The 14,813-nt window shown below is 48.8% G+C and overlaps 7 protein-coding genes across 7 annotated transcripts; 4 read left to right on the top strand and 3 right to left on the bottom strand.

Annotated features, from left to right (window-relative positions):
- Positions 1-5: 5 nt before the first annotated feature.
- PENARI_c003G02827 (uncharacterized protein) lies at positions 6-2,560 on the top strand (the record flags this gene model as incomplete). Its single annotated transcript, XM_022628189.1, has 4 exons — positions 6-1,420; positions 2,165-2,298; positions 2,390-2,506; positions 2,556-2,560. 4 exons carry the CDS (start codon positions 6-8, stop codon positions 2,558-2,560), a joined length of 1,671 nt encoding a protein of 556 aa, XP_022491466.1.
- A 191-nt stretch (positions 2,561-2,751) lies between these two features.
- On the bottom strand, positions 2,752-3,724 carry PENARI_c003G06152 (uncharacterized protein; the record flags this gene model as incomplete). Its single annotated transcript, XM_022628426.1, has 4 exons — positions 2,752-2,923; positions 3,025-3,141; positions 3,199-3,209; positions 3,275-3,724. The coding sequence occupies 4 exons, from the start codon at positions 3,722-3,724 to the stop codon at positions 2,752-2,754; spliced, it is 750 nt and encodes a 249-aa protein (XP_022491668.1).
- Positions 3,725-4,465: 741 nt separating this feature from the next.
- Positions 4,466-5,287, bottom strand: PENARI_c003G11602 (uncharacterized protein; the record flags this gene model as incomplete). Its single annotated transcript, XM_022628807.1, has 2 exons — positions 4,466-4,860; positions 4,915-5,287. 2 exons carry the CDS (start codon positions 5,285-5,287, stop codon positions 4,466-4,468), a joined length of 768 nt encoding a protein of 255 aa, XP_022491662.1.
- A 1,362-nt stretch (positions 5,288-6,649) lies between these two features.
- PENARI_c003G06569 (NAD(P)/FAD-dependent oxidoreductase) lies at positions 6,650-7,872 on the top strand (the record flags this gene model as incomplete). Its single annotated transcript, XM_022628460.1, has 3 exons — positions 6,650-6,911; positions 6,990-7,802; positions 7,865-7,872. The coding sequence occupies 3 exons, from the start codon at positions 6,650-6,652 to the stop codon at positions 7,870-7,872; spliced, it is 1,083 nt and encodes a 360-aa protein (XP_022491945.1).
- A 95-nt stretch (positions 7,873-7,967) lies between these two features.
- On the bottom strand, positions 7,968-9,443 carry PENARI_c003G00995 (uncharacterized protein; the record flags this gene model as incomplete). The annotated part of the gene is given in 3 exon segments (XM_022628071.1): positions 7,968-8,185; positions 8,359-8,662; positions 8,682-9,443. The coding sequence occupies 3 exon segments, from the start codon at positions 9,441-9,443 to the stop codon at positions 7,968-7,970; spliced, it is 1,284 nt and encodes a 427-aa protein (XP_022491301.1).
- An 803-nt stretch (positions 9,444-10,246) lies between these two features.
- PENARI_c003G11899 (uncharacterized protein) lies at positions 10,247-11,095 on the top strand (the record flags this gene model as incomplete). Its single annotated transcript, XM_022628825.1, has 4 exons — positions 10,247-10,394; positions 10,465-10,493; positions 10,542-10,679; positions 10,727-11,095. 4 exons carry the CDS (start codon positions 10,247-10,249, stop codon positions 11,093-11,095), a joined length of 684 nt encoding a protein of 227 aa, XP_022492136.1.
- Positions 11,096-11,619: 524 nt separating this feature from the next.
- On the top strand, positions 11,620-13,769 carry PENARI_c003G06441 (uncharacterized protein; the record flags this gene model as incomplete). The annotated part of the gene is made up of 2 exons (XM_022628446.1): positions 11,620-12,001; positions 12,058-13,769. 2 exons carry the CDS (start codon positions 11,620-11,622, stop codon positions 13,767-13,769), a joined length of 2,094 nt encoding a protein of 697 aa, XP_022491860.1.
- Between the last annotated feature and the right edge of the window lie 1,044 nt (positions 13,770-14,813).

Genomic DNA, 14,813 nt, shown 5'->3' with positions numbered 1-14,813 from the left:
AAGCTATGACGGCCACGATTGCTAGTGTTTTGAATGACTGCTTGAAGGAGTTTACCGATTCAACCACTTCAGGCGTCCTCGCGAAATTCGAAAATGAAGTCTCGCAACGCCGCTGGTTGGACGAGTTAGGGCGACTTCGAGTTTGGGCTTCCAATATTGGCGCTCATCAAACTGGACAGTCTTCACTGGACTATCGGCTCCGGGATGCATCACACTTGAAGGGTGAAACGATAAAGATCCTGCAGCGAACGCTACAGGTCTTATTAAATCTACGCCAGGTCATCGAGGAAGGAGAAGATGAGCCATATGAGGAGGAGCTTTTTAGCAGTGGTAGCGACATGGAGTTCGAAAGCGAGGGCAACGAGATGACGGACGTTCAACTACTCTATCAAAGCCTACGCAACAATATCAACCTTCTATTCCAGATTACCATGGCTATTCGCAAACCGGCTGATCATGATCGACTTCTTGGAATGAAGATCAAACATGCCTCTTTCTTCGAGCCCTGGGCTCAGCAACACATTTCCCACAAATTCCCCGACGCCGGGGACAACACGATTCGCCGTCTAAGCGCTGCCATGGCGAGACAAAAAGCAGTCCTGAAATATTTCGAGCGGCACCGAGCAAAACTGGGCCAAGGCCTATTAAATCACGGAGACGCGGAATCCAACTTTCTTTCTGAAACGGTGGCTACGGAAATGACACTGGCCGATGGCATGGATCACCTCCACTTCCTTGAGACAAATTCGACGTCTGGTGTGTCACAAACATCATACGCCTCTAGCATATTCGCAGGGGATGAGTCATTTTCTATTCCTAGTGCTCCGAAGGAATCCGCAGATAAAGCACCATTCGAATGTCCATATTGCCGCCTTGTGATTACCATTAAAAACACCAAGGACTGGGCACGTCATGTGTTCCGGGACTTGATGCCATATGTATGCCTATCCCCCGACTGCAGTACACCATCAAAGTTGTATGAAAGTCGTCGACAGTGGTATCATCACATGTGCGAAGCCCATTCCATTTCGGATACTAATCAGAATGGTTCGGATTGTCCTCTTTGTCTGGAGCCCATTCGACCACCTCTTACCTTCGAGCGACATGTTGGCCATCACTTGGAGCAATTGGCACTTTTTATTCTTCCTGGAGCGGATCCGGAAGTTGAAGCTGAATCAGAGCACTTGCCCGAAACTGCATCTGCACAGAATTTCGGGGGGTCCAGTGATTCTGATAGTATGCCGGAAGGACAGCGCAAAGTGCCGCCTTATAACGAACAACAGGAGTTAGATGGAATAATTAATGTGGGACGCAGGATGCTGGCAGAATTCTTTACCAGAGAAGGTGGTCACCTTGATTCCCCTCAAAACACAGCCGATCAGAAGAGGAAAGCCCAGAATCTCCAGTCTCCCCATCAAAGGTAACAGACAGTTTGGAATCACATTAGCCACCTGAATCAGTCCTCGGTGATGGTTCCACAACTGGGCTTCGACCTACACAGCCCATCGAGGTGAAACGATCAGAAAAATCAAAACCGCCGAGCCTGCGACGATCTCTCGTTGGCCGCTCCGATTCGAATGAACAAAGTGCTGCCCACATTCCAAAAGACTCGTATGAGACCCCATGGCGAAATGATAGCTGGTTTCTCCGTGCCAAAGTGGCATCGACAGTCCCTAAAACTTTGGCCAGTACGAATACTATCAACCCAGCTTCAAGTCCTATATATGACGCGTTTTCCTATACAACGCCTCGGGAGCAGTTTGACCAAGATTATCCGACAGCACGTCCAAACCGTGGCACTGACTTAGATATGAGGAGAGGGCAAAATCGGGTTTTCAAACCTCAGAATATTCGACGTGATCACAGAAGACAGACCACGGCACGAACCAAGGCGACGAGTTTCTCTAGACGACTCATTACCGGTCGCTGAATCAACGAGTTCAGTGCCGGAAAGACACTTTGAGAGCGACGAAGCACCCACGAAATCAACCGTTCCTCCTCCACCTTCTATCGCGACCTCTGAAAAGTCACCAAAAGGGATTCTCAAACACCCAAAAGATTCCTTTCCAGAAAATCCCAACCCCATTCGAGAAGGTGTTGCGCCAATTAAAGGACTTGAAAAAAATGGGCATTCCAGCGGGGCACGATGGACAAAGATTGACAGAAGGCTCATTATCCCTGCGGCTTTGGAAGCTGCAAACGAACGGTTCGAGGAACGCTCAGATTATGTCATTGTCCTACGCGTGTTGTCAAAAGAGGAAATTCAGACTTATGCGATCAAAACGCAAGAGATTAGAGGTACGTGATAGCTAACTGCCTCTGCTCCCCCTTCCTCCTCGCTCATTTATTCCGGGTTTTTCTGAATGGACACTGACGAAAAGTGCCTTAGATGCACGCTGGGAGGAATATCAAGAAGAAATGAAGCTCCGACGTAAACATAATAAGAATCAAGGGCCAGGCCCATCGGACGTGGGTCGGGAGTCAGACATCTCCGAAGATGCGATTGGTATTTGTAACATCGAAATATAGAGCCAGCCAAATCATCGGAAACATAGCTTAAAGGATTTGTGTGTCTTTCTCAGTCCGTCGATAGATTTTTCAGGTTGTATCTTCCCATACTTTACAACGAAGCGATGTGTAATCTGCAAGCTATTTTCGTGGTTTAAGCAAATGACTTGCCAATATTATAGTGGGAAAGTCTACTCTATATAGATAGCCTCGTAATTGAAAATCCCGAGTAATATTCTAACCCTACCATGCTTTTTCACTGCCATCGTATCTGAAGGGCTTCCCGCTATGAGTCTCCAAAGTAGAGACATCAATCACATTGACCACTCCACTAGCACTCTCTTCCACAGTAATGGCAGCCTTTTCGAATCCGAAAGTATCGGCACCACGGTTACCAAGATCTGTCTGAACCCAACTATATTGGTCCAACCGTTTTAGCTATCATCCTTGTGGGTGGTAATGAACGGGGGAAACACAGGGAAAGAACACAAAACTATTGAATCTAGTAAGACTCACCCAGGGTCAATGACAAACGCGTTTAGCCAGGGATCTTCAGCAGAAATTGCCTTCGTGTACCAATGCTGAACGGCTTTGGTCGGGGCGTATGACGCATTCCGCATAGGAATGAAGTCCCTATGAAACGCGACAGTTAATACGTATGCCCAGTTCCAATCGATACAAATTCCACACGGAAAATTCTTCTACTTACTAAATTAACAAGTCAGTTATCATTTCCCTCGTCACCGCACTGAGAACAAATACTTACCGTCAACAACGCAGAACTCGAACCAATAGTCACCCATTTAGGGTGCTTGGACCCCTTCAGAAGAGCTCTGAAAGCTTGGTAAAGTGACACAAAGCCGTAAATATTGACTTCGACATGCTTCTGAATATCCTCAATCTTCACCTCTGATACCGTAGGCCACGAGATGGCAATGCCAGCATTGGCAACAATGATATCAATATGGTCAATCCCTTTGCTGGCCAGCTCTTCCACGGCAGCAGGAAAGTGGGTCAGGGATGTTGCATCGATCTTGATCGTTAGCAGAGATGTGCCCTCTGCCTTGGGAAGGTCGGCTAAAGCCTTGGAAGACGAATGGCTTGGGTCCCGAAGCGCAGCGATAACAGTGTGGTTGGGCTTCTTGAGATATAGCTCCAGTATCCCTTTTCCAATTCGGCGATTGGCACCAGTGACAAGGACGATCGTGGATTCCATTATGAAAACTCGCAAATGAGGCAGTAAGCAAAGCTATTAGCTCTCATTCTTTCAATGGAAATGGGGCACACCCTTTAAATAAGGGCCACTATTAGCTGGAAGGCATTTGTAAGTATCTTAATAATGTCATATCTCCGATTTGAAATCTACCAGTCGTGCTTGGTAATTGCTTTGGCTCAGACAGGGGTATGAACAGGAGTTGCGCCCCGGAGGATTTAGTGCTTATGGCCATGTGACCGCATAGACTGGAATATCTAGTTCAAGCAATGGATTGAAGATACGCTAACGTTATAGTGTTGATTATCAAATGAGGTACACCCATACAGTAACGTTATCCACTAAGCGACATCGAATCACGTCATATTGTAATCAAAGAACGCCAATCTAAGTACACTGTAGATCCGAAAATCATGTTAGATCTGTATTTTACCCGAGGTCCTTTTCCATCGCAATTCAATGATGGTTTAAGGTATAAATCCTCATCACTGGTGGAGCTTGGATAGACGGCTATGTCAGTCAAATATAAGTTATCCCTCTCTCTCGTTCTTCCTAACTACTGCTTCATTTTAGAACAGACGATCTTCTTTCAAGTTTTAATGACATCAAGATCTATAAATCGGGACTAACGGTTTATTCAGCCTTCTCGAAAGTGCAATCATAAGTGTGCCAGAAGAGGATTAGATGGAAGGCATTATAATATGACAAAAGTTTTCTCGCAAGGCGCATGAGATGAAAAAAAGCTCAACGATATGCCGGTAGCTCATGACGCTGGTGAAATGCAGTATCGCCTGCATTCAGCTCTGCCAGTCGTGCCTGGCCGTCTAGCTCTCTGGCTTGCACGCCCTTTCCAGGTTGAACGCTCTCTGAGAATGCGGGCGGTGGATTCTGATACTGCGTCTGTTGCTGGGACTGTTGTCGCTTTCGAGACCGAAGTAAAAAGAAGAGGAGAGCAGCAATTGCGGCGACGCCAACGACACCGCCGACCACGCCACCAGCGATAGCTCCTGTGTTTGTATGCGATGAGTTATCGGGGTTGCTAGAACCGGTATCCGATGATGGTGTTGTTGAGGATGTTGAGGATGTTGAAGAAGTTGAGGAGGGCGAGGAGGTTGCAGTCGAGGATGCGACAGGGGTACCTATAAAGCATATTTAGCAGCTGATCAGTCACCTCGGTGGGTATAGCAACTAACCAACCGAACTAGTCTCCAGTGATATGTATTCACTGCCGCCAGCAAAGCCGGGATCCGCACACCCAACCCAAACAGTGTTGTCGACATTAAACGCGACTTCACCTTCCTCGCAACAGAAATACCCGGTCGAATTGAACAGATTCCAGCTCTTATCTGCACACGTGGGGGCGGTCGCAATCATTGCAGTGCAGTTGAATTGATTTTCACAGCATATAAAGTTGGCTTGGCTGGCCTTCGAGTCGAAACAAAATGAATTTTGGGGGCAGCAGGCCTGCCAATTATCCCATGTCGCATTCTCAGTGCAGGTCACTTCGCTATTACCGCAGGTATTGTTTCGGCGAAGCGCATATCCCTGGACGCTGTCTGTGGTCATTGCGATGGGTCACCTGTCAAAGGATTTCGCGATATGGAGGTACGGGGCCGAAGGAAGAAGAAATCTGAGGGGAAAGATTTTGGGCGAGGTCGTGGTCGCACGAGACTGCACTAATCATTGACCTGTAATTTCGTTTGCCAATGAGGATTCTGATAAGTTGAGATGAATGGGGCCAAACTGGGGGCCAGCGGCTAAGCCTCTTGAAACCAGTGTTTTGCTGGGGACGTATCCACCTTTATTCTAGCATATACGCTCAAGCTCGGTTCACAATTCGATCCTACATAATAGATGTCGTCGAAATTATTCAAAGAAATAATCTTCAGGGTCACGAGGACTGACATTTGAATCGAGATTGCGCGCATCATAAACATCACCGTGTCTTCGGGCTGCCTGTACATTGTGCAGGTTGTTTGCCTTCGTATATTGGCCAAGTTCCTTTGCCTATTCATACCTATCAGCGTCATAATTTTCTGTGGCTTTTAGTATTTAGTCTCTCGCCAATCAATGGTTTATTGTTGATATAACTTGACAAATTTATCCACACAAAGTGATCGGACCCTTGAGCGGCCCCCGGCCCCCGGCTCCACTCACATTGGGGCTGTCAGGGATGCCCAGTGTGACTTAAGAAATATCCGAAGTGTCATTTAGATACCGTATGTCCTTGTTGCCAAGCTCATCGCATCGGCGAATTTGCAGAACGGTACCACTGCTGAAGGATTGGCCTCAATATAGGTCGTCCGAAAGACGAGAAATGGTTATATTTCATGAACAATGAATATCTCCGCATGATAATCCTGCAATACACGTCGATACACAGTATCCAGGACTGTTGGAAGCACCTCAAAAGTGTCAACCAGCAAGAGTTCAAACCCTCCGGGACTGGGCAGACTTTATACTCAATGGTGCACAAAAGGAGAAAACATGAGAACCATCCCACTTATCTGCATTTCTAAAGGGAGCAGGTTGCTAGAAGACAAAATTCTCGCCGAGAATAATCCACACTATAATGGCGTTATCTACATAGTTCATATGCAACAACCATATCTACCCCTCGAAGTGGAGGGCTGGCGGAATACACCGCCCCAATCAACATACAAATCGCATGTCGGGCTCGGTAAGTCTCGAAGCTTTCGGCGCGGGTAGCTTGATTTAAACCACGTTATCTCCCTTTAAAACTTGTTGGAGGAATTGACCACATACTCAGCCACGTACTCAGCGACCCTGACATTGCTCGGGGTTTTTTAAATCGCGGATTACCACCCCTGTCAACGATTAAGTGTGAAAAGGCCGGGCAACTTTTTATCGAGCATCAACAAATCTCAAGCTTTTGCTTGAACGCTGCGGTCTCATTTGATACGCACAATGGAGCCGTCATTACCATTCTCATCTGCATGCCTCTCGCTCTGGCACCGGGGAACACGTTCATTCACTCACCTGAATGCCAATCGTCAAGAAGATGTTCCAACTTCTGCCAAATACGTTATAATCGGCTCTGGAATTTCAGGAGCCTTAACATCTTGGAAGCTCATCGAGGACGGTGTTAAGGGCGAAGACATTCTAATCCTCGAGGCTCGAGAAGCTGTTTCCGGCGCCAGTGGAAGAAATGCTGGACATATTCGGCCAGGTTAGTAACTGCCATGGTGTTTTCCATATCTTCTCTGTGAGACTGTGAAACTTCAAAGATAATCTCACACCGTGGCAGATGCATTCCGAGGCTTCCTCCACTACTCCTCCTTGCATGGCCCAGAACAAGCCAAAAAGATCCTCGAAAATGAGCAGATCGTGCTGAAAAGCATCCGCAAGTTCGTCACAGAACATAGCATCAACTCGGACTTCACCGATACAACAACGTTCGAGACCTGCCTTACCCAGGAAGCTGCAGACTACACTGCCAAAGCATTATTAGCGTACAAGGCTGCTGGCGGCGATGTCTCAGAAGTCCAAGTGCACGAAGGCGACGAAGCAAAAGCCAAAACCCGTGTCCCCAACGCTATCAGCGCATACGAGTGGCCAGCAGCATCCAACAACCCAGCCAAGCTAGTCCAATGGATCTTGACTGATTTCATCGCGAAGGGCGGCAGGCTTTGGACACATTGTCCCGCCACAAAGGTCACGAAACATGCAACGAGCGAAGCGACCAGTGCGAATGCAAGTGCAAGCGCAAGATGGGATATTCATACACCGCGCGGCACAGTCGCAGCCGAGACAGTCGTCCACTGCACGAATGCATACGCCTCATTCCTCCTACCCAATTTAGCAAATTTCATCACACCACGTCGCTCACAAGTTAACTCGTTCATTCCATGTCCATCACTATCCGGTGCAGAGACGCTAAAAAAGACAATGGCACTTCGATATAGCGCGAATCATTTCTTTTCTGTGAATCCGCTGCGTGACGGGACGATTAACTTCGGTGGTACAGGGACGAGAGATGGATCGGATTCAGAGACGGAGAAGTGGAAGGCGCTGGTTACATTCGATGATAGGTGTTTTAACAGCACACTGGTCAAGAATAGTCAGCTTGAATTTGAGAATCTGGCTTCTGGGCCTGTGGGGGATCCGCTGAGGCTTGGGGAGGGCTTTGATTACGCTTGGACGGGGATCCAGGGGATCACGCCTGATAATGCGCCTTTGGTTGGGCCTGTTGGGGGATTGGAGGGGCAGTGGATTTGTGCTGGGTTTAATGGACATGGTAAGTCGATTGGATTGTTGTTTTGGTATTGGGGCTAATCTGGTTAGGGATGGCGACTATTTTCACTTGTGCTCCGGGGTTGGTGATGTTGATGTCGGGGAAGGGGTGGGAGGCGACGGGGTTGCCGGAATGTTTCCAGGCTGGGAGGGTTAATAGGAAGGAGAGGAGTGTGTTGTAGGAGTATGTGTAATGCGTATCAAGTGGACCTAGGGAAGAGGCGCTGAAGCATATAGCACAACATATCATGTTGCAGCAACAATATTCATGGATCCATACAAAACTAGATCACAATTATGACAAAAGGCAATAGTATGCATACTAAGCAAAGGTAAAACATATGGCTCTCCTCATAACTCTCACTCTTTCCCAATATTCATACACAGCAATGTCACACGTGAACCACTACTCGTCCACCCCTTCAGCATGTCCATCCATCCCCTCAGGCTTTGGCGAACAAAGGAAATCTCCCCCCTTAGACCTTCTTCCACAGTACCCAGTACAGCACTGTAAATGCCGACGACAGAAATGCCCATGCTCCATACATTCACGGTGCCGACCTGTCTTCTCAAAGCACCGGTATCCATATCGGCCGTATTTGCACTGATATCTGTCCCGACAGTCCTCGGTAATGTCGCAGCCACGTACACATGACGCCTCGAGGCATCTATATCCCGGAGGACATTCTGTGTTTATTTCACAGACTCTTGCATATGGCGGTGGGAGACCCTCCTCTTTCTTTTCTCGCGTTGTTATGTCTTCAAGTCCCTCGAGTTGGAGTTCCTTCTCGGTCCTGTTGCCTTCCTCAAGAATGCTGTCTTTGGATGGAATATCTGGAATTTCCAGGGTAGTTAGCGCGGGAGACTCTTCTCTCTGTTCCTGGGTGTGAAGCTCGTTCTCGGCCGTGTTTCTTTCTTCGGAAATGACGTCCTTCGTGGAGAGGCTTGGGATGTCGACTATGGTTAGAATGTCGATTAGATCACGGCTCTCAATGGTGGCATTCTTGGTGTTTGAAGCACTGGCGAGAGCATCTGTATAACCAGCGGCATAACCAGAACGATACCATTCAGTAGTGGTATAGCCATTGCAGGTATTTGTCTCGGAGAAAAGATTTTTGAGAGCTTCCATAATAATAGGAAGCACGGCCATGATGGCCGCGAAAATAATAAGGCAAACACCGATCACGGCCAACATACAGCCAAGATACAGCAATCTTAGCAACCAAACAGGGGGCGGGTTTGATACTGCCTCTTCGGATAGCGGCAGCTCTTGGGTTACTGGCGAGTCTTCAGATACTGGCAGCTCTTCAGATACCGACAGCTCTTCAAATATTGACAGCTCTTCCCCGGCTGATAGCTCTTCGGGGGCTGATACCTCTTCGGATGCAGACAACTCATCGTATACTGGCGGATGTTCATATACTGGCAGCTCGTGTCCAGCGTCTGACTCCTGTTGCAGGTGTGACATGATGGAGTTGATGTTGAGTGGCGATGTATAGGTTCAGGTCTGGAATTTTATTTAGAGAACCACTTCGACAGAACGGTGGTAGCCGATTCCATCGTACTTACTTTTGACAAAAGTCTAGCATTTGGTTTGATGAAGTTGGTGTGATTTCTGATGAAATAGTAAGTTTTGAGATGCGAACTTGATGCTTGGGCTTTCTTTGCGAGGATGACAGAGAAGAAGAGAGCTGATATTAGATTTTGTCGTGTGATATATGTCATATATGAAGGTTGTAAAGTCGGGTGGAATCCAAGGAAACGAGTAGATGTATAACTTAGGGCAAAGTGAACTACAGTCAGTCATACCAGAAGTGCTTTCACACCCCGACCTTTATACAATCTACGTGATTAACCTGAGGTACTCGAAAATAGGTGAACAAATAGAGGCCAAAGTAGCGCGAAGACAATGCATGAAACGGTACACTCGCGAGGCTTTCATGCTTCATAGCACTGTATGCACTTTTACGACCCTGTTGTATGTCGATCTATACCTCGGAACCCTCGGATAGTAGCCATGGCTGCAAATACAAGGACAGTATAGCATAGAAAGTAGCACCAATTAGACTATAAGGCCAGGAACTGGATCAGGGCAATGCAAAGGATACATTTACTCGGAAAGTGAAGTAATTGGCTGTTGCAGTTCCAATTTGCCAAGAAATGGTCGCCCCATTCCTTGGATGACGTCGAACTTTTCTGTTCTGGGACTCTGGGGTTTAATCCTCTCCATCTCCAGACTTTGTCGACTTCGACTTTCTCTCCCTCGCCAAGATGCCTCCATTTCGCAATTTACTCGGTCGGAAGTCTCAGCCCAGTGTACATGCTGGCTTAGATGAGAACTATCTCTCTCCGAATCCCCCCGCGCCGATACCGATCCGCAACAGCCAGGATGGGGAACCCACCGAGTATAAATTGAGTGGTATGGCCCCCTCGACTGTTGTCGCAGAGATGCAATCAGACAAATCTAATACTTATAATTATCTCTGCAGTGGTCAATGACAGCGGCGTGTATCTTCCAGTATGGGCTGATCCCCTCATGCGTGGGGACGATCTCTAACTGCAACAGCCTTCTCCCCCCGAGAGACCGAGTTTCTGGCGTCGATACCCTGGATCCACCAAATCGTCCAACCATCGAGACCTAGTGGACCAGAATGAGCCATTCTCTATATCCCGCGAGTCCTTCGACTCCTATCGCCGATCATTTGTATGTCCCCGCAAATGGGAATGTCATCGCAAATGCTGAACCTTTAGGACATCTCTGCCCGCTCCCCCATCAACCACTCCGACGCCGGGCCTTCTCGGACATCGCTTGATTCTCGCTTCTCTCGATTAAACTCGTCATCGGGTGCGCCTTCCAACAGCTTCACCAAGTCCGACACCATGGAGGAAGAAGCCTTCGAGGACGTTGGTTTGAATGACGAAGCGAAGCCCAAGAAGAAAGGATTTCTCGCCAGATTTGGCGACTCGGGTGATGCTCAACAATCCACGGGCAACAAGTCTGGGACATCAACCTTCGGGTTTCACATTCCCGGCAGGAAGCGCGGCCAGAGTGGTGGCGGTTCTGAGCTAGGCTCTATGAAGGCTCCCGCAGCCATCTCTGTAGCTGAAGAGGCCAAATGAGCGGTGATGAGTGATGATTTCTGTTTTATGCGTTGTGATCTATCTAAATAGATCCCCCACGGCGTTCTGGGTTTGGTCGAGTGAAGCCACACTCGTTTGGATGGTTTATATAGGCCTTGGCCAACGTCAATAGCGTCGGCCTTGTCCTGGGAGAGTCTGGAAGACTCGTGTTACTCATTCGCATTTTGTACATCTGTTTTATCTGCTTTTTCGAGTTGCGACTTGGACACATGTTCGACAGTATCCTTTTCAAGATCATGTCAGAGCATAGAACTGAGATTAATAGAGATACTCTACATGAAAAGGTTACTATAAGTTAACTTAAGTTAAACATCTCAACGTGAAGTTATTGAACGATGCTATCAACCTTATCAGTGCAAACTCTGCAAACATCCGGCAAAAAAACTTCCTCCGCCTCCAAAAAAAATTATCCACCAGCACATCGAGCAGTCTCCGCTCGAAAGACCCCATTCCTTTTTATTTCACTCGGAGACACTATAAGCCTACTGAAATCATCTTTCATAATGGCTGGAGTGAAGCGTGCCGTCGACGGCAGCGAGGAGCGCAATGGCAAGCGGAGCAAGACCAAGGAAGTCTCCGCATCGAAGTCCAAGTCCACTGCGCCCGTGAAGAAGTCCAGCTCCGGATCCAAGAAGGACCCAAAGAAGGAGTCCAAGTCCAGCAAGAGCGACAAGAAGAAGCCCTCGAAGAAGGTCCAGAAGGAGGAGTCCGAGTCTGAGGACGACTTCGACATCGACGACGTTTCCGACGAAGACCTCGACGCCCTTGATGCTATCTCCGAGAAGGATGTTGAGATGGATGATGTGAGCGATGAGGAGGAAGAGAAGCCCTCCAACTCCGACAAGGAGGGAGAGCAGAAAGATGCGCCTCAAAAGAACCCCAACAGTAAGTCGTCGTCCTATCTTTTCCACGGTACTATGGCTAATCGCTCTTCTCTTCAGGCAATGCCTCTCGCGAATCCCACGCCAAGCAAAAAGCGCTCCAGCAGGAGCGCAAGGCCGCCAAGCCCAACGCCGATACCATCGCCCGCTCCATGAAGTTGTGGGAGCAGTTGCGTCGCAAGTCCCACGTGCCGCTGGAGCAGAGAAAGAAGCTTATCAAGGAGCTTTTCGAGATCATCACCAACCGCGTCCGCGACTTCGTGTTCAAGCACGACTCCGTTCGTGTCATTCAGACCGCTCTCAAGTACGGAAACCTTGAGCAGCGCAAGCAGATTGCGCATGAGTTGAAGGGCAGCTACAAGGAACTGGCTCAGAGCCGATACGCCAAGTTCTTGGTCGGAAAGTTGATTGTCCACGGCGACAACGAGACCCGCGATTTGATCATCCCAGAGCTCTACGGCCACGTTAAGCGTCTTATCCGTCACCCCGAAGGTTCATGGATTCTCGATGATATCTACCGCACAGTTGCTACCAAGGCACAGAAGGACAGACTCCTCCGCGAGTGGTACGGACCTGAGTTTGTGATTTTCCAGGATGAGAACGACACCACTTCCGATCTGCCCAAGATCCTCGAAGCCAACCCCGAGAAGCGTGGACCCATTATGAACTACCTGCGCGAGCTCATCAACCACCTGGTGCAGAAGAAGAGCACCGGTTTCACCATGCTCCACGACGCCATGTTGCAATACTTCCTCAGCACAAAGCCTGGCAGCAACGAAGCCAACGAATTCATCGAACTCCTCAAGAGCGACGAAGAGGGTGACCTGGTCAAGAACTTGGCATTCACCACCTCCGGCTCGCGCGTGATGTGCCTGACCTTCGCATACGCCAACGCCAAGGACCGCAAGCTCCTTCTCCGATTCTACCGTGACACCGTCAAGGTCATGGCCGGCGACCTGAACGGCCACCAGGTGATCCTGGCCGCGTACGAGGTCATTGACGACACAAAACTCAGTGCCAAGTCATTCTTCCCCGAGCTCCTGAACCAAAATGAGGGAGCCGAGGCCCGCAACGAGGAACTCTGCTTCCAGGTCAACGACCTGACAGCCCGTATCCCCGTCCTCTACCCCTTCGCCGGCGACCGCGTTAAGTGGCTCCTACCAGAAGTCACCCAAAAGGTCCTCGAGGAAGTCCGCGAAGTCCGCAAAGAAACCTCCAAGAAGGACCCCGCCGTCCGCCGCGAGGAACTCATCAAGGCCGCCTCGCCTACCCTCCTCGAGTTCATCGCCGCCCGCGCAGAGACTCTCCTAGAGACAACCTTCGGCTGCCAATTCCTATCTGAAGTCCTCTTCGAAGCCGACGGTGACAAGACCGCCGCTCTCGAGGCCGTCGCCGCCGCCGCCAAGTCGCACACCGAAGCCCGGGATACGGCCCACGCCGGTCGTCTTCTCAAGTCGCTCGTCCAAGGTGGCCGCTTCAACCCAGCCACCAAGTCCGTAGAGAAAGTCGAGCCCGCACTGAACTTCCACGGTCTCCTGTACGACCAGATCAAGGAGGAAGTAATGGACTGGGCGACGGGTGCCAACCCCTTCGTTATTGTCGCTCTGGCTGAGTCGGACGACTTCGAGAAGAAGGCTGAGCTCCTTAAGACTTTGAAGAAGAACAAGAAGGCGCTGGAGCAGGCCTCGGCGTCTGGGAAGGAGGATAAGGATGGGAAGAAGAAGCCCAGTCCTACTAGCAGCGGTGCTAAGCTGCTGCTTGAGAAGATTTGATTGTGATTCCATATTATAGCCTGTGTAATTTACGTCTACAAAAAAGCATATTTTTGATGATATCTCTGCCATTGGTGTTCTGCTTCAATAGCAAACAGCCTAGTTATTCATTAGTATGCTGGGGTTAGGTCTATGTCCCTCTCGTTAGTCTTCCATATCTCCACCGTAGTGACTGAGTCCTTAATACAGTAACATAAGTCCAATACCAACCAAGTCCAAGACCCCCGGACCCGAAAGGCAATACCCCCAGCCCATCATCAGCAGAAGACCCGAATGCTTGCACTATGGGCAGTCTTTAGTGACTGTAGTAAGTGAATCTCTTACTCTAGGACACCGTCGTCAGGGTTTATAGTAATGATCGAATAGCTGGGGTGGACGATGACCGCGTGGACGAATATGCAAAGCACTTGACTCAACGAAATGGTTTGAATAGTGGAAGGGCAAAAGCACCGGATAACATTCCAATCCTTGAAAGATATTTTCAGCTCAACACCTCAAGATGTCCTCGGAGAAGAGCGGGCACGTCAAATCCAAATGCCTGCGCTCAATCATTACCTCAATACAAGAATTCTGACCCAGACTGAACTTTGTCGACAAGCAATGACATTATCTTACCAACGCGACAGACGCACCTTGAGCTCTCTTATCTGAGACATTACTGCGTAACCATTTCTTACTCCAATTTGGTGGATTCTTTTTCCCCAACCGTATTAGGTTATCTATTCATGCGCATGTCAACTAGAATTCGGACTTTGCATTCCCAGCTGAGAGAAAGGACTGTGGTTGAGCTTCGAGGAAATAGCGATGGTACCAAGAATGACTTGTGAGTCTAGAGGTGTCTAGTATGCACTGAGTATATGCAGCTAGAATAGTCGTCGACGCTAAAAACCTTAAAATCCAAGTCTAACGTCGCCTACAAAGAGGTGGTATGGACAGGATCTATATCAATTGGTCTATGAATCTACTAGCATTACTCGGCCTAGGCCTACGCGACCTTGCAAAGCCGGAAACGTTTCAGAGAGCCGTATACAAGTACTTACATTC

Source organism: Penicillium arizonense (genome assembly GCF_001773325.1).
Source record: "Penicillium arizonense strain CBS 141311 chromosome Unknown PENARI_contig003, whole genome shotgun sequence".
NCBI classification, from domain to species: Eukaryota; Fungi; Ascomycota; class Eurotiomycetes; order Eurotiales; family Aspergillaceae; genus Penicillium; species Penicillium arizonense.
The sequence above is the reverse complement of the archived record's forward strand: the minus strand, read 5'-3'. Positions and strand labels throughout refer to the sequence as shown.